The sequence below is a fragment of the Talpa occidentalis genome, unplaced genomic scaffold (assembly GCF_014898055.3).
Source record: "Talpa occidentalis isolate TD23 unplaced genomic scaffold, MPIMG_talOcc4v2.1 talOcc4.6, whole genome shotgun sequence".
In the NCBI taxonomy this organism is placed as follows: domain Eukaryota; kingdom Metazoa; phylum Chordata; class Mammalia; order Eulipotyphla; family Talpidae; genus Talpa; species Talpa occidentalis.
The window spans coordinates 105,398,166-105,426,081 of record NW_023604972.1 but is presented as its reverse complement, the minus strand read 5'-3'; the positions used below and the strand labels follow the sequence as shown (position 1 = coordinate 105,426,081).

Here is a 27,916-nt window from a genome sequence, read left to right as displayed (position 1 = left end):
TTTCAACCCTGCATTATAATTATGTATTTACATGTCTATCATGCCCACTAAATTGTGCGTGCTTGGAGAGTGGAACTATATCTTAATCATACTTATAATTCTGGGGTGAGAAGAGCAGACACTCAATAAGTAATGAATGCTTCAAAAGGTATTCCCATTTCTCTAGAAAATTGTCAACATGGAAAATTGCCATGCCCTCAAAAAAAAAAAAAAAAAAAGCCAAGCTTCTCTTCTAGCTGTCATGCAGTTAATGCAATCAACCCCACTGTCCCTGTCCTCACTCAGCACGGCTGCAATATGTATCTTCCATTCACACCCAGATCTCCACTTTATACTGTGAAACATAGGGAAAGGCACTTTTTAGCCAAGATGGTGGAGGTAAAGGAAAAGCCAGTTGGTACCAACAGGTCTGCTTTAGAAATGTGGCAAGGATGAGTAAGAAGGAGACAACAGGTTATATAATCTGTGTTCCTGTACATTTTGACTCTTTAAATAGTCAAAAATTGTGAGGACCAAAATACACTTGAATTCTGAATGCTGCCTTCAGTCCTTGCACTTCTAGCCATACGGTATTAAATAAAATCCTCACGGGGGACAGTTTTGCATCACTCCCTGGAGCTTTGCAGAATATAGTGCACTTTATAGACATCAATGCTCCATCCTGTAGGCAACCTGCTCTTCAGATACTCTCAGCAAGCAAAGCCCCATATCACAGGGTCTAATGGGAACCATAAAAGGATGAAAGGAAGGAATAATTAAGGAGATAATTAATGGTTAAGTCCATCACTGGTATTTCTGTGATTGTTTTCATTTGTTTAAGTGGCACATAATCAAGGCTGCAAAATTTAGGAACTGAAAAGCAAGTCATTTAAAGCATCATTTAGCAAACAGATAAGCACATTAACTATGTGTAGCCACTTCTTTAACATAAAACTATAGTGTATGCTTTTTAGTGGTAAGTTTATAGAATTTGATATTGTACATTTACTATTATTATGGTTGAAAGTGCTGTTAATTTTTAATTACACTCGATTCATGCAGTAGCAGAAGGATACTTTCTAAATTAGTCAAAAATAACAGTGTAAAGACCTGATGTTGGCATCCATTACTGATAAATCTAAAAAAAAAAAAACTTTTAGAAGGCAAAGATGAATAGAAATCAAACATACAATTTCCTCTCTTTTACCTAATTTTCCTTCATCAGATTCTAAACATTTAGTCTGTGTACTGTACTGAAAGCTTCTTGTCTTGAAAAAATATATAAGGCTAATGAGGCTAAGCTCAATGAATTATTTTTCATACCCAAACAATAACATCAAGCATGCTAGATTGATCACTATTAATATCTGTAAATCTTGATGGTTCTACCTTCAAGATACATCCAGAAACCAGCCACTTTCCATCACCTTGACTACTGCAATCGCCTCTAACACATCTCCCTACCACCTCCATTGCCTTCTCCCTGCCTTACTCTCCAAATAGCAGCCATCCAATCATGTCACTCTCCCTGTGCCTCTCTTTGTCATCTGACAGCCACCACTCAGTCTCAATCCATTCCTTCAGTCACACTGGCTTCCTGGGTATTATTAGAAACATCCTGGCACAGCTATTTCTCTGGTCTTGCCAAGGCCTGTTCCTCCAGGTAACCCAAAGTTCACATCCTTGCTTCTTTCATGACTTTGCCCAGATATCACATTAGCAGCAGGTCTCTGGCAACTTTCAACATAACTCTACATATATGTTAGCATTCCTCATTGCCCTTCCCATCTTTATTTTTCAACATACTATTGATCACATTTAAAACAATTTAAAATAATTTTTATTCATTGTCTGTTTTTTTTTTTCTCTCAGTGTAAACCCCAAAAGGTCAGGGATTATTTATTTATTTATCAATGTCATTTGTTTATTTATTTTTATTTTTAAAATTTTTTTTACATCATTTTTCATTTTTGCACAATGGATGCATTTTCATCTTGGTTATAGTCCCCATACAATTCCCACCTCCCCCTTATTTTGATCCTACTCCCTCCTCCCCCGCCCGTATAGTGTGTCTCTGGTTTATTGTTGCTTGTTGATTTTGATTTTTACTTCCTGCACCGCTGGTGGGAGTACAAACTGGTCCAACCACTATGGAGAGCTGTGTGGAGATTCCACAACCTGCTAAAGATGGAGCTTCCATATGATCCAGCAATTCCACTCCTAGGTATTTACCCAAAGGACACAGAAACGTTAATTCAAAAGGGCACCTGCACCCCTATGTTTATAGCAGCACTGTTTACAATAGGTAACCTATGCAAACAACCCAAATGCTCAAAAATAGATGACTGGATCAAGAAGATGTGGTACATATACATAATAGAATATTACTCAGCAATCAAAAAAGATAAACTCATGCAATTTGCGGCAACATGGATGGAGCTGGAAGGGATCATGCATAGCAAAATAAGCCAGAAAGAAAAAAAATACCAGATGGTCTCACTCATAGCAGGACTTTAGAAAACCTAAATAAGGGACCAGAAAAAAGAGTAATTATAATAAAGGGATTTTTAAAAAGTGTATTATGCATGTCTGTCTCCTCAACACATAGAACATACCTGCTACATGCTAAGCAAGAAATATTTTTTGAATGAATGAATCTATAGTGAAAACATTACCTATTCATTCCATGTGTAGCTACTAAGTTACTGAGGAAAGTCTTTACTCATGGTTTACATTTAAGAATTATTTAATTAGAGGAAGCAGAGCCCTTAAGAGGCGAGCATAAACCCTAAAGGTCAGCTAGATCTAGGTTTGAGCAATAGTTTCACTACTTACAGGGTATGTGACCTGGTGGATTGTATAAAGTCCCAACCTCAATTTCCTCATGTGTAAAATGGCGATAATAAAATTACCTTCCACATAGTCAAAAAAATTGTGAGCACATGAACATAAAACATAATGTAGGACTTACAATAAAAACACAATGTGCATGATTACTATAATAATTGTCCCTTTTTGTTCACTTTTTAGAAAGTTGTTTACAAATATTTATTCTTTTGACCAGGAGAATTAGCTCACAATGTGAGTTGTTTCCTGTTACTTTTACACTTTAAAACACATTTTGATATCTTAAATATTTTGGTTTAAACAGACCTCCCTTAAAGCTAGTATTTATTATGATGCCCTGCTACCAGACATTCTCTACTTAAATTGTAACTATCACCTATCTACAAGCCACTATTACTATCACCTGTCTGCAAAGGAGCCATTACTTCCTCTGTTTTATGTATAAGGAAAGAGACCCAGCATCATGGAGTGAGTATTCAAATCCTACTTGCTCAACCTCCCAAGTTTAGATCCTTCACTTTGAACTTGAATGTCTTGCCCAGAGCCCTGGAAGTGCATGGAGTATTTGAAGATTCAAAAGATGTGGTATAGTTCAAGTAAGGGGCTTAACAGACTTATGATTGGAGATAAGGCTGCACTACTACATTCCATACAGTATGGTGTAGATTTTTAACCTATAGGGTCTGGGAAGACATCAAAGGTGTTAAACTTGGCAATAAGGTTTCACAGAAATCTAAAATGACAGAATTTCTCTGTATTTATTTGTGTCAATGATCATAGTTCAGTATTTAATATGACTATAAAGATATTAAGGATAATAAATTTCAGATTGGGAAAATATTCAATTTACAACCAGTTAAACAATAGTTTGTTCTATCATAGGCAAAAGTCTCTATTTTTTAATGTAAGTACTGTTACATTGCACATGGTGTCTAAACATTGTCTCTTAAATAGTTAAATAGCTTACCCATCTAAAGTTGTAAGATACATGCAGACAGGAGAATATTTTTACCAGTGATGGTGTGCCACTGGAATTCAGAGAGGCAGAATAACTGAGAAGTGGCTTCAGAAGTGCTCAAACTGTTTTGTGTAGAAATATCTCTAGCACTTTAATATCTTTTTGCAAAAGAAGAGTGACTGAGAAAATAAATAATGGGTGATAGATGACTGATTTGATGTTTATTAGAAATGGTCTAAAGAAATCAACTAAATGGTAAGAAAATATGGGTAACTCACTGCTTTATACACATAACTAATAGTAAGCTTAGTTTCTTAATAAGATATGGAAAATGGCAAGCTTTAAGAACCCACTTTGTTTCTTTAAAATCTTTCAGCCACCAACTCCAGATCTTTTTTTGTCAGCAAATAAAGATATAATGACAATGGTGATTTGAGACTTCCCATAAGTTGATTAAAAGTATCAGAAACCTCTTATGTAATTGAATATAATAACTGTGAAAAAATTAAGTAAAGATTTCCATCATCTGCTTGTAGAAATTAAAGTACCTTTTCCTACATAGATGTTGGTTGCAGGAGTTTCTTCTTGTGTTTTACTATTGGAGAAGCACTGCTGTGTTGACTGAACCTATTAGATATTGATGATCACTTGAGGACAAGTAAAGCCAAATTGATTAAAATAGAATAGCAATCAAAGTAACACAAGTGAAAATAAGGGAATATAAATGCCTAAAATGTCTATATATATATATATATATATATTGCTGAATTAAGTATCACATGAATGTACATGTATATGAGATAAAAGGAGATCCCAGAAAAAATGTGAAAATTGCACCTGACTTTTAAGTAAGTGTTTCCAAAGCTAATCATTTCATCTAAGTTTCTTTTTGACGTGGAATTCTGTCATAAATATGGCTTGAATTTTCTCTCTAGTTGTTACAGGTAGATATGTGCTATCTCTCCAACTCTTTTTATAAACTATCTGAGAAAATAATTTCTGACCTCTGTTCTTTCATTTATACCACCCAACACAAAGTTACAAAGAAGATACTTAATGTGATCCCTAAAAATATATAAAGTTTTGAAAATAGTTTGAATCTACCTTTTATGCTTGTAACTGAATTCTGCAGAGGAAAATTAAGTTGTTGATGTAATAAATAAAATCAATTATGTGTTTTAATGAACAAAATTTTTTTCGGATACTATCAATGATGATATGTATGAGTTGTAAGTGGGAGTGGTAGCAGATAGAAGGGGAATGAAGAGATAGGGAAAAGAGTTAATATAGATCCTAAGCCACAAGTAAAATTTTCATCAGACCTCAAAGACGTTCTGTTCTCTATTCTTTGCTGAAAATTATTCCCAAGATCCCAAATTGAGAGAACTATCACAACATTAAATTATGCAATAATCCTGGGGTATCTGAAGCCACTGAAATAACACACATATATTAAATCTTTTTTTAATTTAAAATTAATAAATGAAATTAAAGGTGAGTCAAAGTTTGTACAGCTCATTTTAAGAATTACAATATGGAAAGTAAATACACTGCTGTGTGGGAATACATAGCTTATCTGTCACTGATAGCTAATGAATTCCTTCCTATTAAAATTTAATTGAAAATCTTCAATGATATTTAAGCTTTCACAGAAGTGTAAACTGTGGTGACTACAATTCACAATGCATTTAAAACAATTATTCTTTATCATTAAAGTTAATAATATGCACATTAACCTCTTATGTAGTCTAAATCAATATTATAGTTTAAAAAATATGACCTCTGGACAGCTTTGTCTAAATATTGATTTCATTGTCATTTGTATAAGGTATCAAACAAATTACATGCTGCGCTAATATCATTAATGCTGCCCCCACAGAGCCTCTGACTTTATAGGTTCTTATAATACAGGACATGACATTACAAAAACATTGAGGACATCACAAAATATAATTGCCAAATGGACAAAATTTAACTGTAGCGGAGCAGGATTGCTGTAAACAGATAACTTCTAAATCCTTTACTCTCCATGGACAGAAAAAAATACTGCTGTTTAACAGGCAGATTGGTTGTTGAGGTTAAGTTTCAAATAGCAGGATTTTTTTCTGCCTCAGAGGGTTTAATTTACCATCTTGTGATACTTTAGATATTTCAGAAGAGATTATTAAATCAGATTAAAATGTTGTAGTTCTGCAATAAGGCAGTGTAGAATTGTCTATTACAAGTTACTAGTGAGATAGATGAGTTGGAAAATATGTGCTTAAAAGTCAAGAGGGTGGGTGAACCTTTTAAATGGTCATTATAGAACTGAATAAAAACTGATTTAGGGATGGACATGCACCGCTCATAATTAGCAGTTATACTATTATTATTGCAAAAAAATCACTGCAAATTGAAATACAAGTTATATAATGTGCTCTTTTACTTTTCTCAGGTTCTCAATTGCTATGAATCACACTTGTTAATATCATCCAGATAATATCTAACTCACTTAAATTTGGTTTTAATTTTTAAAATTGTACTTACTTTTTGTTTTCAATAAAACTTTTTAGAAAAGACATATGGTCATGATCTTGACACTGAGACTGTGGTTGCTATTTATATTTAAAATGTTCCCTTCAAATCTCTTCTAGGTAAAAGTGACCCATTTTGTGTAGTTGAACTGAACAATGATAGGCTACTGACACATACTGTCTACAAAAATCTCAATCCTGAGTGGAACAAAGTCTTCACATTGTAAGTAGTCATTACTTTAAGCTCATTTCAAAAGTGACCTAAATGATATTTATTTTTGAGATTTTGTGTGTGTTTATTTTTAACCAATTAACAACTCAATCTTTCTGGACTGACTACTAGTAAATGAATTTCAGAATCACATTACCTTCCTGATAGTGAAATCTGGGGAGGGTATATGCCATTTTTGTTTTCATAGTTATTTCTTTAAACCTTGCTTTTTATATGATTTGACTAAGAATTTTGCTCCCATTAACTGAATTGCCATCCTGCTTCTTCCTTTTATACTTTCTATTGAAATTCTCCCCAATTGCACTGACACCAAGGAGGACAAAGCTCTATTTGTTCCATTGCTCAAATCAGCAAACAATTCGGTCTCAAATTTGGCAGATGCTTTATTTTTGGTTTGTTGCATTTTCGCACAATAAGAATATTAAGTATTGTCCTGGTTGCCTAAACACCCTTTGGGTTAATTTTCCTTTTGTTTTAAAAAGTTTGTGAATCTTTTTTATCATGCATTGTAAAAGCTGCCAAAGCTACACTGTGGTATCTCCTAAGCTAGCTTTTTTTTTTTCAAACTGGACTTTAGAAATGAACTCTGAACAAAGGAAAACTCTCCAAACAGAAGTACTTCTTAAAAGTTTTCTAACATAGCTTTATTTTTTTGTATATGAAAAACTACTAAATTCCTCATTAATTTCTTATAATGTCTCTGCTTAAGAGCCAGTAACTAATCAGCTTTAATTATCTGACCAATTTATCTTTAAGGAATTCCACATTTTTATAAGAGATGAAAGCCTGGTCAGGGGACCTACACTCCTAAGAAGATTGTGGAGAGTGTTTGTCTCTGGAATGCGTAATTGAATGAATAGGTTTGATTATTATCAAAGCCATTAATTGATTGTGCCCTGATAAAGCCTCTTCTCACATGTGGTTGTGGTCTTTCTGTAATGAATATATTCATTTTTTTGTTTTCTCTTAATTCATGTTTTCTTGGTGGACAGTTTGATCAAAGAATAAATGCTGTCAACAATTGGGGCTTATTTTCCAGAAACAAAATTATGTAGAGCTCGCACGGTTATTTATTAACATATGTTGTCTTTGGAACATAATGGAACATTACTTAATTTCTAAATCCCAGGGTGGTACAATAGCTATCAGTGTTACATTTTGTCCATTCTGTTTTCTGTGTTGATTAATTTTTGCTATAAACCTAACAGTAATAAGTAAATGTTTTGGTGAGGGTTGTAAACAAAAAAATAGATGTACTATGATTATAAAAAAGAGAAAAACTATATGAAATATACTGTTACTCTTGCTGATGGCAAACTTTGTAGTGTTCTATGTGAGGGTTAATAAAAAGATAGGAATCATTGTGATAATAAGAAGAAGGCAAAGACTGAAAATAATCAGTGCCACTCACTGATGGTTTGTGGGTTGTTTTTTGTTGTTGTTTTTTTTAAACTTATTCTGCACCCATCCAAATGGGAAACTACGTTTTATTAAAAATTATAACAAAATTACAATTATATGCAAAGGTCCTGGTAATAGAACCATCACTGTAATTTGCTAAGGTGCATTGTGGGAAATTCTGTCAGATACCAGGCTGCCTTATGTGTATATGTATGCAAATAGCCACATAAAAACACATACACACAGAATCAGCTTGGGCTATCTAAATTTGCAAAAGCATTTTTGTTCTTTCCCCCCACTGATGAAGTCTTTTTTCCTTATGTATTTTTATTATGCAGCAACATTAAAGATATCCATTCAGTTCTTGAAGTGACAGTTTATGATGAAGATCGGGATCGAAGTGCTGACTTTCTGGGCAAAGTTGCTATACCATTGCTGTCTGTAAGTTTTTATTCACCTGACACACTGCTCTGTGTTGCTTTTGCTCAAGGAAAAAAAAAAAAAAAAAAAAACCCTCAGCTCTATATCTGTCATTTCTCAACCAAGGTCTGTAATAAGAACACTAAAAATTTTAACATACTCAATTCACGGCCATGTTGAATCCCATGATAGTTAATTTTTCCTGACAGACTTGATCCTGGTAATGAACAGGTACTTGTCAGAATTGCCACAGTTGTTTTGGGTTCTCTGTCAGTTTCAGCAGCTGGGGGTCAAAGGTCACTGAGGGAGTGTATTCAGTGGAGACCGCGAGACAGACGGCTGTCATGTCCTTTTCCCGCAGATTCAAAATGGTGAACAGAAAGCCTACGTCTTGAAAAACAAGCAGCTGACAGGGCCAACAAAGGGGGTCATCTATCTTGAAATAGATGTGATTTTTAATGCTGTAAGTCTTAACTTTGGCTTTTTTGTACTGCTAAAGAGTTCAGTTTCATGAAAGCTTTTGTTCCTGATTTGTAGAGAATTTCTGTCATTCCTCATTTTCTCTAAACCTTGATGTATCCTGGAGAATACGCTTCTGCCACTGCCTGGCACACCCACACTTTCTGTTATAGTTGGCGGCTGCCGCTGCTGCTGTGCTCCGGCTACTACTCGCCGGCATAAGAAATGGAAGAGCATGCATGTGCAACTGTATACATTTATATTTTATGAGCACAGCAACTAGAACTTTGAAACTTTAGAAATTATTGCAAATTGAACTGCGTGAAAAACTTGTAAACATTTGTTATATATGAATCCATAACAGACACATGTGTTGATGTATAGGTGAAAGCCAGCTTACGAACATTAATACCAAAAGAACAGAAGTACATTGAAGAGGAAAACAGACTCTCTAAACAGGTAAAAAGCAAAGAAAGATTAATCCCTCTGGGAAGACCTGATTATATCTGTAAAACATCTAAGTAAATTCAAATAAACTTTGGAGGTATGGAGGGGGGAAGACTGGAATTTATGATCATCTACTACTTATGTGAAATGGCTCTTTCTTTTTTTCTTTCTTTTTTTCCTTTCCCTTCCTTTAGTTTAAAGATCAAACAAGGACAATACCAAACTAATAAATTGGATGGGGGTGGTCAGAAAAGAAAGGGGATACTGTAGGTGCTTCATAGAATGGATATGTATTCATGCATTACCAAAAGAATGATCATTTTGAACCTAAAATACAATTTGATTGCCATGGAATGTGTAAATGAGAACACCAAAAGCTGAGGTTCAAATATATGTCCAGACCACCCACAGGTATGATGCAGGTGTGTGTAAATCGAGCCCAGCATAAAGATCTTCCCTCTAATCCACAGGAGAGGGGGCTCCATCTTTTAAGGGAAACCTTCCTGTTAATTAGATTTTGACTATGATCTTTCAGAAGTGAACTTTCATTGGCATTTTTAGTTAAAAAAAAAAATCAGGCACTCTGATTTTTTCCATCATGAAGGAATTGTAAATTAGGCTTGATATCTTGTAATTAGATTTATAGTTTTTAAATTAGGTTTGATATCAAGTTAAGAAAGATTATTAAGCTACACCTTTAAAAATGTTTACTTCCAATTAGCACAGCTAAAATAAAATGTATTTGTTATGGCTATAAAGTTTACAGAGCTCATTTGTGTGTGATAAAATATTTAATAATTTTCTGTGCTATTAGAAGACTACAAATATTTTTTAATCCAATCAATTCACTATAAACTGTGCAATCTTTGTTTGTTTAAAGACTCTGAGTGGGTTATATACAATGCCTATGTAAGTAGAAATACAGATTACATTTTTCCACAATTACAGATAAAATTAATAAAAGTAGCTCCTGAAAGAAGGTGATCAGGGGGCCAAGAAGAAAAACAAATAGGGAGACTCTTTACTTTGCCTGAAAGGAATTTCAATTTTAACAATTTGTTAAAACTGGTATGCATGTACACGCATCTATATTTACACACATACACTCACACACATATAATTTTTTTTTCCATTTGACCTCAGTAAACTTCACATAGCCATTATTTTTAAAATACCAGATCAGCATTGAAGTTTATTTGGAAGTAACAAAATATTAACCTGCAGACATAGTATTTTAACTATTAACATAGAAGTAGGTACATTTTTGAACTATCAGATAAGTGTATGGGCTATCCTTTTATAGTTGTAATAATGCCTCACTTTTAAATTTTTAAAAAGTGTATCAACACTGAATTTCCTTTTTAATAAAAAATTTTGTAAAGCCCTTGGTTACCATAAATTTTTCCTAACTCCACAAATATGAAAAAGAAAATTATTGGTTGAATTTATTGTGGGAAAGAGAGGCAGAGGGAGAGAGAGGGAAGAAATGAGAATATGTTAGTAAGAAAGGGAAGATCCTGCTAAAATTGATTTCTATAATGAAACAATATTTGATAGATTTTTCTCTAAGACCTTAAATAAGAGCATTCCAAGTTATTCACTTTGCTTTAAAACATCTTGAAGTCAGAACATCTAAAGACTCTTAATACCACAATAAAATTTAAGGGTTAAAATTATATATTTAAGGTAAACAGTGTATAAGTACCAAAAAAATGTTTTTAATCTGTTGGCGATTTTGACTTTTAAAGAAATGAGGCCCAACTTACATGATAATATTATTTAAGAAAATATTGCTGGCTAAGAAATTTCTCATATTTCAGTTCTTTTCACCCTCTCCAGAGATACTTCTTTTCCTTTAACTTATGATCCAAACTGCTTGGTATATTCTTACAACTTTGTTAACTTTTGGAATCCTTTTACATCACAAAAAGCTTGGAGAATTTTGTAGACTATCTACTGTTTTTTAATCTTGCAAAGTCTAATAACATTTTCATCTTCCTTACAGCTGCTCCTAAGAAACTTTATCAGAACGAAACGTTGCGTCATGGTGCTGGTAAATGCTGCATACTACGTTAATAGTTGCTTTGATTGGGATTCACCCCCAAGGAGCCTCGCTGCTTTTGTGGTATGATCATACTGTATTACTTACATTGTTATTCATTAAATTCAGTAATCATAGCTGCATGTTTCTGTGGCTATAGTAACAGTTATGTTGATGTGGCCATTTAAAAACTCCTATTTTAAGACTTAACTGGACAGATTTGCCGTGGGCAGGAACCTGATGGATTGCTCAAGGTCTGAGTCCAAGAATATATTTCCCCCCTCAGATTTCCGGAATGCAAGACATCTCAGCCAATGTATAATTTTCTCTGTGACAGTTACAAAGTAAAATTCTACATATTGCATAATTCCAAATCCCAATAGCAGAGCCAAGAAAAGTCCTTAGTGTTAAGAAAATTAATAATCTTGACCATCCTCAATTCAATTTTATTCATCTTATAGATATAATTTTCAAAATAGGAGAATCATTGGTAGGATGTTAGTCAGTAATATTTTAATATGTGAATCCATTGGAGTGAATGTGACCTGTTTAAGAGATACTTTATTATTTCTGAGATTTCCAGGTTTTTTTAAAGGTGCAAGTGAGAATTTGATGATCCAAATAGTTCTCTAACAATGTTCATTTTGTAGTCCTTTACTTTGGCTATTTAAAAACTGCTGATGAGACCAACTTGCACAACTAGAAAATTCGAAAGGCTACTTTCCTCTGAGCTTTAGCTGGGATTTTCTGTTCTCACATTATTTTTGCTTATTCAGGATTTCAGTTTGATGTTTAAGTGGAGTTCTTCTTTGAATTCTCTATTGTCATATTTATTATTTTATGAGTACCTTATGCTTCCTTATAGTTGCCAGTTTAGCAGAATATGACTATTATGGGGACTTAGAAGAGTCTGAATTATAGTAACAAATCAACATTTTAGTATTACCATTCAAACAAATGTATGCACATCTGCTTAGTACTTTGAGCTCTGTCCTCCTCTCAGGCCTTGTATGGGACTTTCATTAATGTCTGAGCACATGGAACAAAGAGTGTGTATATCCTTTTGTGTTGTAAGTTACCAGAAAGTTAGGCAGCCTGCTTCCCATGGACATGTTGTTGTCTCCTTAAAGAAAGCAATTGTCATCATCATTAAGTTTAAGAAAAGAAAATCTGCCTCTCTCAACATTTTTTTATTTGGCTCTTTCACATAATAAATATATCCGGGTACTGTTAAACAAACTTTATTATGATTTTTTTATTAGCCTAGAGGCACTTTGACATTCATGAGGGGAAAATGATACTAAGCTTCTATGTATATTCGATGCCATTACTTCCAGGTTCCAGGGAGCCTTATACCACAGACATAATATTCTACCAAAAAGGTCGTGCTGCCATATTTAATACACTCCTTCCAAAGTCATTCCTCACAGCTGTTTGCAAAATTTGAAAACAGAGGACTCTATGTAATTATATCATTTGTTTGGGAACATTCATTTCAAACATTTTAGTATTGCATTGTGTAGTAAGTCTTCAATAAGCTTCATCTGGCTGCTAGAGATCACTCATATAAAATGAATTCAAGATGGCAGACTTTACAACAATTTCCTTCAGATAAAAAAAAGACTGAAATTCTGAGAAACTTACATATCCATGATAGCACTTGAGTGATTTCACTGTTAAAGGAGTTGAAGTTCACAGGGCAAGACATGTAATAACACCTCTCTTAGTGGTCACTTTCTACAAGTTTGGTCCCATGAAATACAAGCTGAAAAAAGGAGGTAGGACACAAATAAGGTAGGAGAAGGAACTGTTGGCACAGGCAGTGGGAAAAAAAAAAGAAGCCACAAGCCTCAATGTGAATGCATATTAGAAGAAACAATATTTACTGTTTCATTGAAAGAAAAAAGAAGCACTGAATTACATTCTATTGAAAGCAATTAAAACAATGAATAACAAAACCAAACTTCATTTATTGGGAACTGAATTGGGACTTCCATGAGAATGGGAGCACTGCCCTTTTCACCCTGGTCCCCCAGTATCACCTGCGGGGGCTCTAACACTTGCTAGGCTCCCAGTATAAAAGCTGTCTAAATCAATCCACCAACTAATGAAAACAATCAATCCAAAAATTTTCTCATGTGGAGAAACCCTTTTATCAATGGTGCTAGTTGAATAAGGGTTTGCTCTAAAAAAGCTAGTTATTAAATGATGACAGGCAGAGCTTAATGCTAACGTAGCAATCTTCTCTAGACCTTCTTTTAAATTCTAAACTATTTCATATCCTCTACCAATCATCAATTTCAACCTCAGATTAAATTCCATCATAAAAGATTCATATATAATAATATAACTAGTATTTATTAGACATTTGCATGCTGGAAAAATTTTTTTCAGGCAATAGTGCATGAAAGTGCTTTTCATGTATTAACAAATTTGATATTCTCAATAATGTTATGAGATACTGTTATTTTCCCAATATACAGAGGAAGAAACTGAGGCATAGAAAAATTAAGTGCCATGCCCAAAGCCAGCAGATATCATTCCCTTTCCAAAAGAGCATTTAATTTATGTACCTTGTAATCATAAGAACATAACAACTCAGGGGGAAAAAAAGCCCGTAGAATTTTTATTCGTGTTGCAGATATTAAATGATGTGAGTATTTAAAAGTGAAATCTATCAAAGATCTCATTGCATAACCAAAGCCTTTTTAGGGCAGTTTATTGAAAAGAACTGCTTTCCATTAGGAGTAGAGTATGAGCAGCACCCCATTGTTACAAACATATTGTTCCCATCATTCCCTGTTGATGGATCACAGGTCTATTATTATAATATTGGTTCCACTTGGCCCACTTTTTCATAAATGCAGCTGCCTCATGGAGCACATGCATTTGTGCCATTATGTGCCTTGGTTTTAGGCCCAGATCAGTAAACTTTATAATGCTTAAGTGCCTTTTTTTCTATTCCATTTGATTTTTCTTTTCTAATTTACTATCTAAAAATAATTGTGGAATAATGAAATAAAAATGAAAGAAACAATCATTTTTTTTGGTCCCAATGTCAATTAAAGTAGAAAGCGCAGGAAATGCAGGGTTAGAGCTGCTCTGGCCTTTTCGGCACTGCCTGTGTCCTGTGGGGAAGATTCAAGGTCGACTGATGATATTAGAAGCTGAAATCAGTCTGGAAGGTGATGGATAAAATATAAGCAAACACCTTCCTGGGAATATCATTGTTTTTGTGAGCTATGAATTAGGTTTTTAAATTTTACTATGAATATTGTATGCCTGGGAGCGAACACAGATGTATGTAGTACATAAGGCACTGCTTGTCTCCTGGAATCATCTATTGTAGACGTGGAAATGTCTCATAAATTGGGTCTAATTTTCATCAGGCTCTTGACCAGACATTTGTGTTCTTGTGGATGTCAGTGGGTACAACATAGGGGGAAAAAGTGTACATTCTCTCTTTCTTTTCAGTACTGTCATTCCTCACTGTAATGAGGACAAAAATAATTGGACAACTGAGCTATCAGTAAAAGGACACACTTCCGTGTGCGTCAAAGAATTATTTTACAGGACAAACTTTAATCTTTAAATGTGATTGTAGATAATTTGTGGTACCATCTGTCCATTTGGAATTGTTTTAGCCTTTTCTGTCGTTATACAGTAAGTGCTGCTGTGTTTAACATTAACATTTGATATTTTACACATTTAATTTCTGTTCTGCTGTGTGGTCCTTAGGGAACAGAGCGCTAGTGCTACATGAGAGAGACAAAGTATTGATCAGTTAACATTTCAGCTACATTTATGTATGTCGCAAAATTAATGAAAATGCCAGACAAAAATGTCAGAGTGCACAAAAAGGTAGAATTTAAATTTGGTAGTTTAATGAAAAGTTTAAGATGTGCATTATCAAAAATGTCCTGTTGCCTTTAAAGTACAATTCCTAACAGAATAACTAAAGGGAGACACATATTTTACTTAGAGGAACAATGAACATGAATTATGAAGGGATGTCAGATCCTCAAAGTACCTTGTGTTCCAAAATGGCATGTTTGAATGCTTAACTATTACTCATAAAATACATTTGTTTCTGCTCATATCTGGAGGGCTATTGGCTTCGACTCTCTGCTGACCAGCCTACGAGACAGGCGTCCTACTGAGATTCTCCCCCTAGGTTTGCCTTGGTATCCATGTGTTCCTTTTGTGTCAAAACTGAGAATTCCCTCTATAGCAATTCATCGAGGCCACTCTGCTTCATTATTTTCCCTTCCTGGGACCTTTTCAAATGCCTGGTTTTCCTTTGCTCCCAGATAATTTGTGCTCCACCTTCATTCAATCTCCATTTTAGTAAAGGATCACACTCGGGACAACAGCTACTCTCAGAAAAGCTGGTCCATTATGCAGGAAAAGAGAAAAAACAGAGATGATGTATGCAAAGAATGACATGAGGCAGCTCTGTATAGCCAAATGATAAAAAAAAAAAAAAATAAAAAGGGAGGAAGCACAGGCAAGAAGGAGAAACTGAACTTGCAGAGAAGGGAATATAATACAACGATCTGAAGACAATAGGCTCTCAAGGATACCTTATCAAGTACTTCCTGTGTAAAAAGATGGCTGCTATTAAACAACATATGGAATTTTTTAAAAAAAATTTACAAACAAAAAGGAGATTTTAAGCATCCTTCATGTTCAAGGACTAAAATGGGATTATTGTTTAAGAAGAAGTAGCAATGTGAAAACAAAGAAATGTCTATGTCACCTATGGTTCCAGTGTTAGCATTCATATTACTAAATATAAGGCACTGGACATACGGAAGGTAACTGTAAGTTTCCAACAGAAATTACTATTTAAAAAATTTTAGAGACACCTAGTAATAACACACTAATAAAAAATATGCTTCAAGAGATAACAATTTTCAGATGATTTTTATAGATTTTTTTTGGTTCTTGCTACAGTTATTTTTTTAGTGCGAGCAGAAAAATTGGAAATGTTCCAGATGTAATTTTTGTTACATTCTCCACAACAGAAGGAGCCCCCAAAGTCAAAGAAACAAGTCCAAAAGCAAAATTATCTCTTACTGATGGCACTATCCTTACATTCTTGAATTTTCCTACAATTATGAAAATGTAAACTTCCAACTTCTTCTGTCTACTCTTCTTCATTCATGCTTTACTCTGACATAAACACTTATTAAGGTTACTAAACAGTACTTCCAATTTAACTGATACAAATTTTAAAGATACATTAAAGTAGAAGTCTATATAGGAATTCATTAATTTATAAGGTTATATGCCTCCAAATTTGCCTAAAATTCCTTTTACAAAGAGTATTGAAACTTAGAAGAATATAGTGCTACAATGTTCTTTTGAGCAAATATATTGCATGCCTAATTCAAATGACCATGCTAATACTCAAGTTCATACTCCCAAAAAATATTTTCCCCAAATTTATCTGAATTCCCAGGAAGAAAAAAATTATTCAAACATTGGCCTATGAAAAATAAGATTTTCTTAAGAGGTAGCTTTCATAAAACATTCTATATAAATTCTTGCAAATGTGTAAAAGATCCCCAAATTTTAAGTAATTATTTTGATTGATCACTATTAGCTGAAATCAACTCTGAATCTTAGGAAATGCAGCAAATCTGATATTCATGGACCAAGCATTTTGACTAGATTTCCTTAATATATCCTAAGTTCTAGTGTATAGACCTACTAAATGTATAGTTTTTGTTTTGTCATTGTTTATATATATACATATACACATATGCACCTATATATACACATAAATATACATATACATATGTGTGTGTATATAAATCAATACTTCCTCATGTGAGCACTTGGTTCTCTTTAAATAGTTCAAAACCCTTTTTTGTTTGTTATTTTAATAGATGTCAACAAAAGAGTCTCCTGCTCTTTGGAGGGAGAAAATCACATATGCCATAGAGACTTGAAGTCTCTGACAGGCTTATTTCTCCTAAATTTTATTTTACATTTACAAAAAGCATTTAATACTTAAAGCATATCACGCACAGGTTTTCGTTGTCTCTGCCTCTCCTCCTTTGTCCTTTACAACAAGAAACAGTAGGATGCTATAATCCGGGTACATTTCTTTCTATGGAGTGATTGGGGTAAAATAAAATTATATCTAGTTTTCACAGGTCTGGTGGCATTGTGCTATATTATAATCAAACATACAACTACAAATATCACCCACATAACCATAATACTATATTGAATTCAGGAATTAGCCTTCTTGTGAGCATGTATGTGTGTGGAATGCTATTTGGGGTGATAGGGAAACCTGTGTCTTAGTGGTCTCTTTCTGGCTGTATGGCTACTGTTTTATTTCATGTCAAACAATTTTACATTACCTGTAAGATAGTTTCATCCTCAAAATCTTTGTAAAAACCTTAAAAATTTGTTGTGTGGTCCAGATTTTATAACCGAAATGACTAATTGTCAAAAATTATAAAGCAATGAAATCTGAGATGTCTCAATATCTGTCCCCAGATTCCTAAACCAATGATCTTGTCCTCTGAAGAATTTTCTACCTTTCTAAATTGTCAGGGATATGTATTCTGAGCAAAATGGCAAGTTACATTCCACTATCCAAATATTATTAAGTAAAGTGTTATGCAAAGTAAACAGTTTCAATGAATTAGATAATTATGTAATATATTTTAGTAAAATTGTATAAAATAACAATAATAATGCTTCTGAAAGATTACAAATTGTAACAGAAATGCAACCATTGACATTTAGTCAACAAGTTTACTCTCCACTTGTTTTCTTGCCCCTTTGTGTCAGGTAAATATTAAGAAATAGGAATAGTATGCTTTTTATTGACCTATTGTTCTGTATTAACCAGTTGTGAAGCTATATCTTAGAATTATGAATGTGCTAGAGTTAGTTTATCAATTGAGAGGATAATCTGAAATATTGTTAAAGTTGTTCTGGCTTTTCATTTCTCCTTCTCTTGCATCATATTACCACATCGTAAGTTCATGGTCAGATTTGAATATATAGCCGCAGTGTCAGTCTTGCCACATTAGGTCTGTGAATTATGACTGCTGCATCTTCTCCTTTGCTATGGTGACAGAGGTCCAACACTGAGCAAGTGGCAACATTAGTGATTAGTAATAGAGCGAAGATGAAAGAGTAATGATTTCTCAGGTTCCTAACAGCCATTAGAGTTGGCTTAAATGAAGAGAAAAACAGAGGAAAGCTAAGAAGCAAGGAAAGATATAAATGATGTCAAAGTGTAGACAGATATTTGGATAAAAATGAAAGTCAACCCTAATTTTAAAATGATGTAAAAGGTTTCAGAAACAAAACTTGGCTATTGTTTTCCTCTTAAGTCAGTGTTTCCCAATATTATTTTCATATCCACACCCCACACAGAGAAAAATCTAATTTAATTTAATGAGATAAGTTAAACATTAAGGAATAAGATTTTAGCAAGGAGTGTTGAACTTCGGAAGGCCACAAATAATTGTAATATCTAAGCTTTTTTCATTTTTTGCTATCCTACTAGAACCATTTCTTTATTCCCTTGGGTACCATATCACCCCTGTTGAGAAAGCATGCTCCAAATGAGGTTTAATGTGAATTTAACTATGTTTACTTTCAAGTTCTTGGTGGGAAAGTCTAGTTTGGATGTTCTATAGTTTGCGTACAATGCAAATTATTCCCACAGATAATTGCTGTGGAGAATGAGAATGTGTGATCTCCACAAAATTATTGACTACATTGAGTTCAATTAAAGGAAAGATTTTGTTTGGCTTTATAGAGATAGCAGAATTGGATCTTCCCCATATGAAAACTCCTGGGAGAGTTTTCTTCTCTACACCAATTCCAAGGGTGTGTTGCTGTGCTTCATTGAAATGGAGAAGTGGGCTGAATGTTAATTCTGGTCTAAGTAAATAATCTTTCTCATGAGGGCTTGATAAATTTTGTCCACACATTGTACTATATTTATGACTAATAGGTAACTGTTTTTATTGAGGAAACATTGGTTTACACAAATTTACATGTTTTAGGAGTATAGATTCACTCTTCTTTAAATATATGTTATCACTTTACGTCCACCATCAAAGTACTACTGGGTAATTTTTATATTCTTAAATGAGTATCATTTCATCAGATATATTAAAACAAGCTTCTGTGTTCAATCGTCTCTTAGATCTTTACTGGAAGGGCAAGAAAAAAAGGTTGTGAAATAGGAAAGTCATTTAAAACTGAAAATAATTAGCCTACTAGCTATTCTGCATGGCACGTTACCAATTTATCCACAGTATTCAAAAAACATTTACTATTGCAATTTGTCAATAATATTAAATATATAATGTTCCATATCCCACTTAGCTATAAATAGCTAATTTCACTGCATTTTCCATAGTTAACATTCTATACACACTCTGCCAAGCAGACTTCAGGCAATGCTTACATGTTTGAAACAAGAACACAGCATCCATCTTTGTTATAAAATGTTCGTGAATTCAATATTATTTCATTTAGTCAATTAGAGAAATCTTTTGGATTTAATTGAAAATAATAGATTGCCAATGTTAGAAATAATCCATTAACTATACACAGATTAATATAGTGAGGTTGGATAAAATATATGCTATATTTTAAAATATTAGTAAAATGATGACTGCTACTCAGAGAGAATTAATTCATAAATAAAGCAGTTCAGAAAGCTTTGTTCACTTTTCTAGTTAGATGCAACGTTGAAAACTTCTCTGATTTGTTTAACTTATTTTAAATTGAGTTTTGTTCTTCCATTGCAAGCACTTTTTGCATCCTCAATCAAAAGGCGAGTTATCTGTAAGAAAAACCTTTAACTAAGGTTCTGTTAGCTTGTATGGGTAGGCACTGCTTCCTTCATTTTTCAAATTCTCTGAATATAATTCTTCTACCACAGTTTTATTTCTAAGTCCTAAATCTTGGTTGATGTGTAGTTAAAATGAAACATTTTTCATATAGGTTCTCAACCTCTAAATAAGATGTACAAGACAATTGCTTAGACCTTGGAACACATTTCCCCATAGTGGCAAAATAATTGATAATGACATAGAGCCACTTGCAAAAGCCTATTGATCCCTTCTTAGAGTAGTAGCTGCAGAATGGAAATATCACATGCGAAAGTGGTTTCAATATCATCATGACTTGAAGTTCAGAATATCAGGAACATATCTATCCCGGCCTCAGCTTCAGGACAGAGCACTTTCCTAAAAACAATGGAAGGGGCATACAAAGGCAGAGATCATGTGAACTTTGAAGGGTAAAATTAAGTCATAGAATGTTACAATTGGAAAGGAGCTTAGAGATCATTTTACTGTAGAGGAAATTAAAGTGCTAAAAGTTAAAGGGACTACTGTGACACTAATTCTCCTTCTCTCCCAATTGCCAGTAATGAATGCTACAGGCAGCATTGAGAAGATAAGGAAGTAGGAGGTTTGGGAGGGAGGGAGGGAGAACAGTCTATCCTAAAATTTGCTAAGTCAAATTCAAGGAAAATCAAGCATCTGACATTGCCCTGTAAGGTTTTAAGAATGTGCACATGGACTTCCAATCCTCAGTATTTCCTGGTAAGAAATGTTCTGCCACAGGAGGACTACAATTGCCTACTTGCAATAATTAATCTGGGTTCACTTTGCTTATATTATTCTTGCAGTTTAAGTAATACCTGTATTTTTTTAATTCTTTTTTTTTTAAGATTTATTTATTTATTTATATAAGCCCTGGGTACAGTCAGAAGTGCGGGAGGGTAAGAGAATTCACCAGAGCCAGAGCAGGGAACAGAACAGGCAGACTGATGAAGAAATACACTGCTCAGGGGAGCAGTAGGCAGCAGGAGAGGTCTGCGCGCCCTGTGGGACCCTCGCCAGTGGCCAGGGATCGAACCCGCGCTACAGAGGCTACGGGCAGCTTCGCAGCCCAGCGCTCAACCACTGTGCCACCAGGGGAGGCCCATAACTGTATTTTTTAGGTTTTGATGAAACTTTCTATTACTGGAGGTCACCCCATACTGTACCTCCCCAAAACACTGTGGGGAGATATATGTATAGTGTAATAAAGAACTCTTAAATAGTTCACTGTGTATTTAAGTGAGGTACATTTTAAACAACTGAAGAAATATCATTTGGCCTCTAAGTGGTATAAATTACTTATTTCCCAAAATAAATGTAGACACATTAAGAATATATTTCCCAGGTTTCAAACATATATTTTCACTGAGTTGATTAAAGAGTTTAAACCATCTATATTGATCCATATTGATTTATTGGTAGCTAAAATGAACCTGTCCATGACCTAAATTTCCATTAAATTAAATAAATGCCAGGGGAAATAAGGGGATATATAGATATATATTTGGGAAAATTTAGAAAAACTGGTGATCCAGCTTCATTATATTGCTCTCACATTAAATTTCCTTTAAAATTATGTAGATTAACATTTTTTCTTGCACGTAATAAGGAATAGAAGAGAATATCTCTTTGCAAAGTGGTGGGAGTACTGAAATAATAGCAGTTTGAGCATATTTTGACATACTACTAGAATTTGTACGGTGCTCCCCACCTCATTGTATTGATTATGCTTGGTATAGTTAGCTATAACCTTTGTGGACCAATATATTGTTAGTGGAGTTACAGTGGTGAAGAAAATTAAATTAAATCATCTATATGAAATGAATTGAAATCCTTAACAGAAGGCTCTGTGGGTCATTTAATATTAAATAATGTACACAACCACAACACAAGTTTTTGTTTCTGAGATCTATGTGGCCTTTCAAAATAAGTATCGATATTTGAAAAAATACTTATCTTGAAATTATTATTGGAAAATATTCCATATGGAACCTAAGAAAGAGATAAATCATCAAGAAAAATATCCCATCAGTGTTTGCTGAAAATACATGACTTCCTCTAAAAATATACTGGAGATATATTTAATAATACCTGGGCTCTATTTCTAATTGACTAGAATGTTTAACCTAAGTTTAAAGAACTAGGAAATAAAATAGATTGTAAACTGAAAAATGCCATTTGTCAGTATCTTTAATCCATTACTGGAACCAGTGACAGGAAATAAATTCAGACTGTTCTGCTTGAGATGCATTTCAGTTGCCATTAACAGATCTTCCCGTTTTCATGCACACTCAATAAAGCTGTGTTGAATGACTGACTCAGATGACTTCAGCGGCAAAACTTGAAGTTAAAGCTATAATATTGTAACAGAAACCCCCAACAGTAGTATCAGATGAAGCTGAGAATAAATGTAGTATATCAGGCATCATAAAAGGGTGAATGTGGGATACATTTATGCCCTCCTCTATCTACTATGAGATTCATACATAAGATTCACACTCATTATTCTCGTTCATCTTAATGAGATCAGTGTGGGAACATTTTTCCCCTCTCCCTCTTGACTGTCAGAAATGGGGCACTCCATTATTTCTCCTTCCTCTCTTTACTTTTAAGGGAGTAGTTGTATTTTCTTGGGAGGCCAGAAATGTTAACTGGTTACAGCAGGCAGCCCCAGAGTATCACATGTAAAGGCATAAGGACTTCAGGTGGCGACCACAGCGCTAGTCTCTCTCTCTTTTTCTCTCTCAATCTCTCTCTCTCTCTCTCACTCCCGCTCTCTCTCTCTCTTTCTGTCTCACTCTCTCCCTTTTTCCACTCAGGCGTGCCCTTTTATTTTCTTTCAGACTTTCATCTGCTGCCATATTCTCCAGCGGGTTTCCTTAGAAAAGGAGAAAGATAATTTCTCCTGGTAGAGGAAAATAGGGTACCTGAATATCACCTCTAATTGTTATTTTGCTTCTCATTGGCTCTGTTATCCTTAGTAATTTTGTATAGTGTTCATAAACCAAGTCTGAAATCAGTGTCCAGCATTGAACGGCATACAGTCAAATGGGCAAGAGACATACTTCTAACACATCTTATACTCAAATAAATTTTCAGATCTGTCAAAAAACAGTCACTTTATAATTAAAGTTGTTAGGAGAGATTTATGTCATGTTTTTAGATCACAAATTCCTATCATTCTTAAGGACAAGACAATAGGAACTTATAAAAATATTATCTAAGTCATCTAGTCTATTGATTATTAATTTATGTTGCAGCCATCTAGCTTTTGGTACTGCTTTCCTTTAGAGAAACGCATGCATTAGAGGATTCCCTTTAACATGATTGAGGAATTTTTAAGTAGGCATTTTTAATATTTGCTGCCCTCTTAATTATAAATTGTTTAATGCTCCACTGTTAGCATAGGGATTATGAGTTAATAAAAATGTCATAGTATTAGTGAATAAAACATTATATAATTTTCCCCAGGTAATGATTAACAGCATAAGGCTACATTAGCAATACTCTAAGTGTATAGTCCCTAAATGTGTTTGATTCTCATCTTTTAGAAAGGAATTTTATACTGAAATTCAGTAATAAATATTTGAGAGATTTAGTTAAGCTAGTTAATGTAAACTTCTTAGACGTGTGGATCTTTTTCAAATCATTTGTATTATATTGCTATGTAAAATATCACTCAATCTTAAAATCAATCTGAAAGTTGTAAATGTTAGCTTAACATTAGCCAGAGCAATCTTATTGAGATTCATAAAGAGCTTGTTTACTTCATCACACACTATTTGTTAAAGCAGTTGAAAAATAAAATTAATAAGCGATTAGGTCATTATTATGTAATGATTTTGCTCGTATAGATAAATGGGTTTCTTCTCTCTTTCTTTTTAAATAATGTCTCTCTGGCTTTGTTCCAGGGCTGCAGCAGGCTGTTAGTATGTATCTTTATACCATCAGAATGAATGAGATATATCTGTATAAATTATTGATTCACTTGAGCCTACCTCTGTAATTCAGAGCTGAAAACTCTGGCAGCTTATCTAATAAAATGATATAACTAGGAGACTGAAGTTACCTACCACAGCAACAATTGCCAGTTGGGGGGTCAAATGCCCTTTTACCTTTATACCTGAACACCTGCAAATTGAGCTGTATCCCATTCAGAATTTTAAGAACAGGTCCATTGTCACAGGAAGTAGAGTTTGTTTCTTGGAGAAAATTATGCCAGTTCTAGTTCTGAATGAAAGACAAGGCTTTTATTACTCAGGGGATATTAGGGCTGACTGCTTTTTTGAGAAAACAAATTTGCTGTAACTTTATCTGTAATTTAGTCCTGAATGGGTGCAAATAGACTGCACATTGTATAGTGCAGAAAGAAGAAAATAGGGGTTTGTTAAAGCCATACAAGGACTATGTAACCATTATATTTCCGAGGGAAGTCTTATCGGAGTTGCAGGTTATAAGGGGGAATATTTTGGTTACAGCCTTAGCATCAAACACCTGTTTTGAATTTTAGTTTAGAATGACATTGGAAAAGAAAGTTTTGTGGTTCTTTTTTATGTATAACAGTGAATGATGAAATGCCCATCTCCTGAAAGTTGCTATCCAGGTTGTCTTTGACTTGGAGAGTAACCTACCCAGAAACACTAGAAATTTCATTACTCCTCATGAAGTTGAATACTATATTTGGACCTAGTCAGTGTATGTTGACTTGTTTTACTTTTATCAGAAAATTAGATTCATTCCTTTATGTACCCTTTCCAGTAAAAAAATAAATTCTATGCAATGTTTTGTGTACAAGAGTGGGATTCAAAGTTGCCAAGGCTGAGTACAAGGTGAATATTTTGAATAAGGGACTAGAAAAGGCATTCTTCACTGGATCAGCCTTCAAGTCACACAGCATGGGGACTATATAATAGGTCATATAATATTTGGAAAAAATCATCTCTCAAGTTGGTTACCTACTCCTTAGTCAGCAAGCTCTTTGGTTGTCTTAGAAACACTCTTTTTTTTTTTTAAGATTTACTTATTTATGCATACAAGAAGCAAGGTACAAGCCAGAGATGCGGTGGGTGAGAAGATTCACCAGAGACAGAGTGAAAGCAGAAAAGGCAGATGTACTGAAATACACCACTGAGGGGAGCAGCAGGCAAGGCAGGAGAGGTCTGCCACACCATGTGGGTTGCTCCCTAGCCAGGGATCAAACTCTCGCTGTAGTGGCTGCAGACAGCCTCACAGTGCTGTGTCCCAACCCCTTGCGCCACCAGGGAGGCCCAGAAATACCCATTTTTTACAGTGTTATAGTTGATCATTGACATGGAACCAGACTAGGTAATCAAACATCTTAGCCATATGCTTGTTCTGAGCTCCAACCTGGTCAATTAGCACATTTTCTATTAAAAACTTAGTTGTAATAGGTCTTCATTAGCTAGCAGTTACCATAATTGAATATTACTCAATTATGTCTGTCCCCCAACCTCATTTTCACTTGTTTCCAGAGTGCAAGTAGGAATATATCCAAGAATGTTCATGACCCCTACTTCAAGCAAAATTCATGACCCCCCACCTGAAACAAGCTGTTAGAAGTTAACATGGAGTTTAATATGTAATTTTTCCTCCAATGTTTTGGCATGCAAAGCTAAGCCCTTGGGCTCTCCTTTTTTTGTTTATTTTAGAATTTCTAGTTTTCCTTCACTGAATTAAGGAAGGAAAAAAGTCTCTGTGGTCAAGGCACATTTGTGCAATAATGTCTCTAGGATATGACTCATTTCTACCCTTAAACTCAAATTATCCTGTATTTCACTATTCTACATTGTCCCCACCAGATACCTTTCCTGGGACCTCATTATCCTGGGGTTAGTCCCCATTAACTTGCATTATGGCCCCTGTACCCACTACCTATGTCTGACACATTTTATGTCATGGAAACTCACTTGTGTCCTGTATTATCTGATCATCAAATTTGTTATCTAGGGGTGAGGATGCAGCCACCTCTAGATACCATGTTCATATGTTATCACCTATCTCATGGACAAAATAGTTTCTTAGACATCCAAATCCTATTTACAAGTGGGTATATGCAATTGGGATATCAGAAAGCAGATACAGTATTAGACCGACCTCAGATAATACCACATAGAAAATTTTCAGCCCAGTCACTCACGGGATAGCTCTTCTTAGTTGGTGAGAATTGTACTCCTTCCTTCATTATATTATCATAAAACAATCAGGAAGAGATTCTATTATTTCTGAGCCGGGTACCTTCATTGTGCTTTTCTCTGAGTAATACAAAACAAGTAAAAACAGGTACCTTTATAAGTGCAACAACTACACATAGCTTCAAAAAATATAGGGTTCAAATCTCCCACATAATGAAGCATCATAGCAATAAATTTTAGCTTTCAGAATAGCGCATGAAAAAAAGGATAGAATTAGTCACACTAATTTTCCTGTTACTGTGCATTCTCTGGAACACATAGGGACCTGTCTAACACATCTACCCTTGCTAACTGAGTCTTTGCGATTTAGATTTGTAGACTGAATTCAGTGTAAGAAAGAAAAATATATATATATAAATTGTTTCAAGGATGACAGATTACACATCTTGATTCTTCTTCCCCCAACTCCCGTGTTCACCTTTATAACAATTTTTTTCAAAAAGTAATGTGGTTTAAAAATCATTTTAAGTTGCCCAACATAAATGATAAAATCAAATATTGAATTCACAAACAATAGCCTTTATTGGTTTGTGACAAGTGATCCATCTTTTTACATTAGAGCAGCTTTCTGAACCAGATTATTTTTCATAATTGATAATTTGTGAGTCATATATTTGTTATCTGTTCTTTTATGGCTTTGAAAATAGTGAATGATGCCAAAGATCACTGTGCTTTTATAAAGAAAATTATTTTAGTGTAGTTTATTGGCTGGCATTTTCTGAAAGTATGTTACCAATAAGTTTTGCAGAGAATGTAACAAAGGTAAAAGTAACATCCATTGTTAGAAAGAGACCTTATGGGTCTAGAATTCATATTGATAATGTGAATTTAGTATCAGAATTCATTCATGTTTAGCATGAGAACAATGAAAATACATAATAAGAACAAAATGTCAAATGTAGTTCTGCCAGCTAAGAAAAAGTTTTGTTTCATATATTGGCATTTTTTTCCAATACACAACCCACATTAACACAGCATTTAAACACAGTAGGCTATCTTGCTATGAGCATTACAATTATACCAACAAAATATTACTAATATTTCTTACAATCAGCAATTCTAATTTATTTTGATAGATAACCTTAGGATAAATATCACCAACCATATACAGTTTTTATTATTTAGCTTTGTATTTTCTTTGTAAAGGCTTCTTAAATGCAATAGGAAAATTCCTACCCTTTCTTGTGGCTTATAATTATGTTATCGTAAGATTAGGGCTCTATATATTAATTTACCATAGGTAAATAATAACAAGGACTTTAAAATCTATTTTACCTAAGAGGGCAACATTAAAACCTTTTTCTTATTCTTAATTAATAATTCTCTCACATCCTGAACATTTTCACTAATTCTGTTCACAATTGTATTGACTTCACAAAGTATATATCAGTTGGAAAAGTAACAACCTAATTTACTGAAAACTATATAAAAGAATTGTTGGATGAATTAAATATTAATTTTTAATTTGTTATGGATCTGCTTTTAGAAATTATGTAGTTTGCCCTCAATCTTTATTAAAATCTCTTCT

General features: G+C 34.0%; 1 protein-coding gene across 3 annotated transcripts in view; it reads left to right on the top strand.

Annotated features, from left to right (window-relative positions):
* MCTP1 (multiple C2 and transmembrane domain containing 1) overlaps window positions 1-27,916 on the top strand; it is a 476,028-nt gene that overhangs the window by 304,532 nt on the left and 143,580 nt on the right. For all 3 annotated transcript variants that reach the window (XM_054688463.1, XM_054688462.1, XM_054688464.1), the window contains 5 exons: window positions 6,418-6,520; window positions 8,269-8,371; window positions 8,712-8,813; window positions 9,194-9,268; window positions 11,262-11,381. In XM_054688463.1, the coding sequence (XP_054544438.1) occupies window positions 6,418-6,520; window positions 8,269-8,371; window positions 8,712-8,813; window positions 9,194-9,268; window positions 11,262-11,381 (503 nt within the window). The remainder of the gene's footprint in view (window positions 1-6,417; window positions 6,521-8,268; window positions 8,372-8,711; window positions 8,814-9,193; window positions 9,269-11,261; window positions 11,382-27,916) is intronic.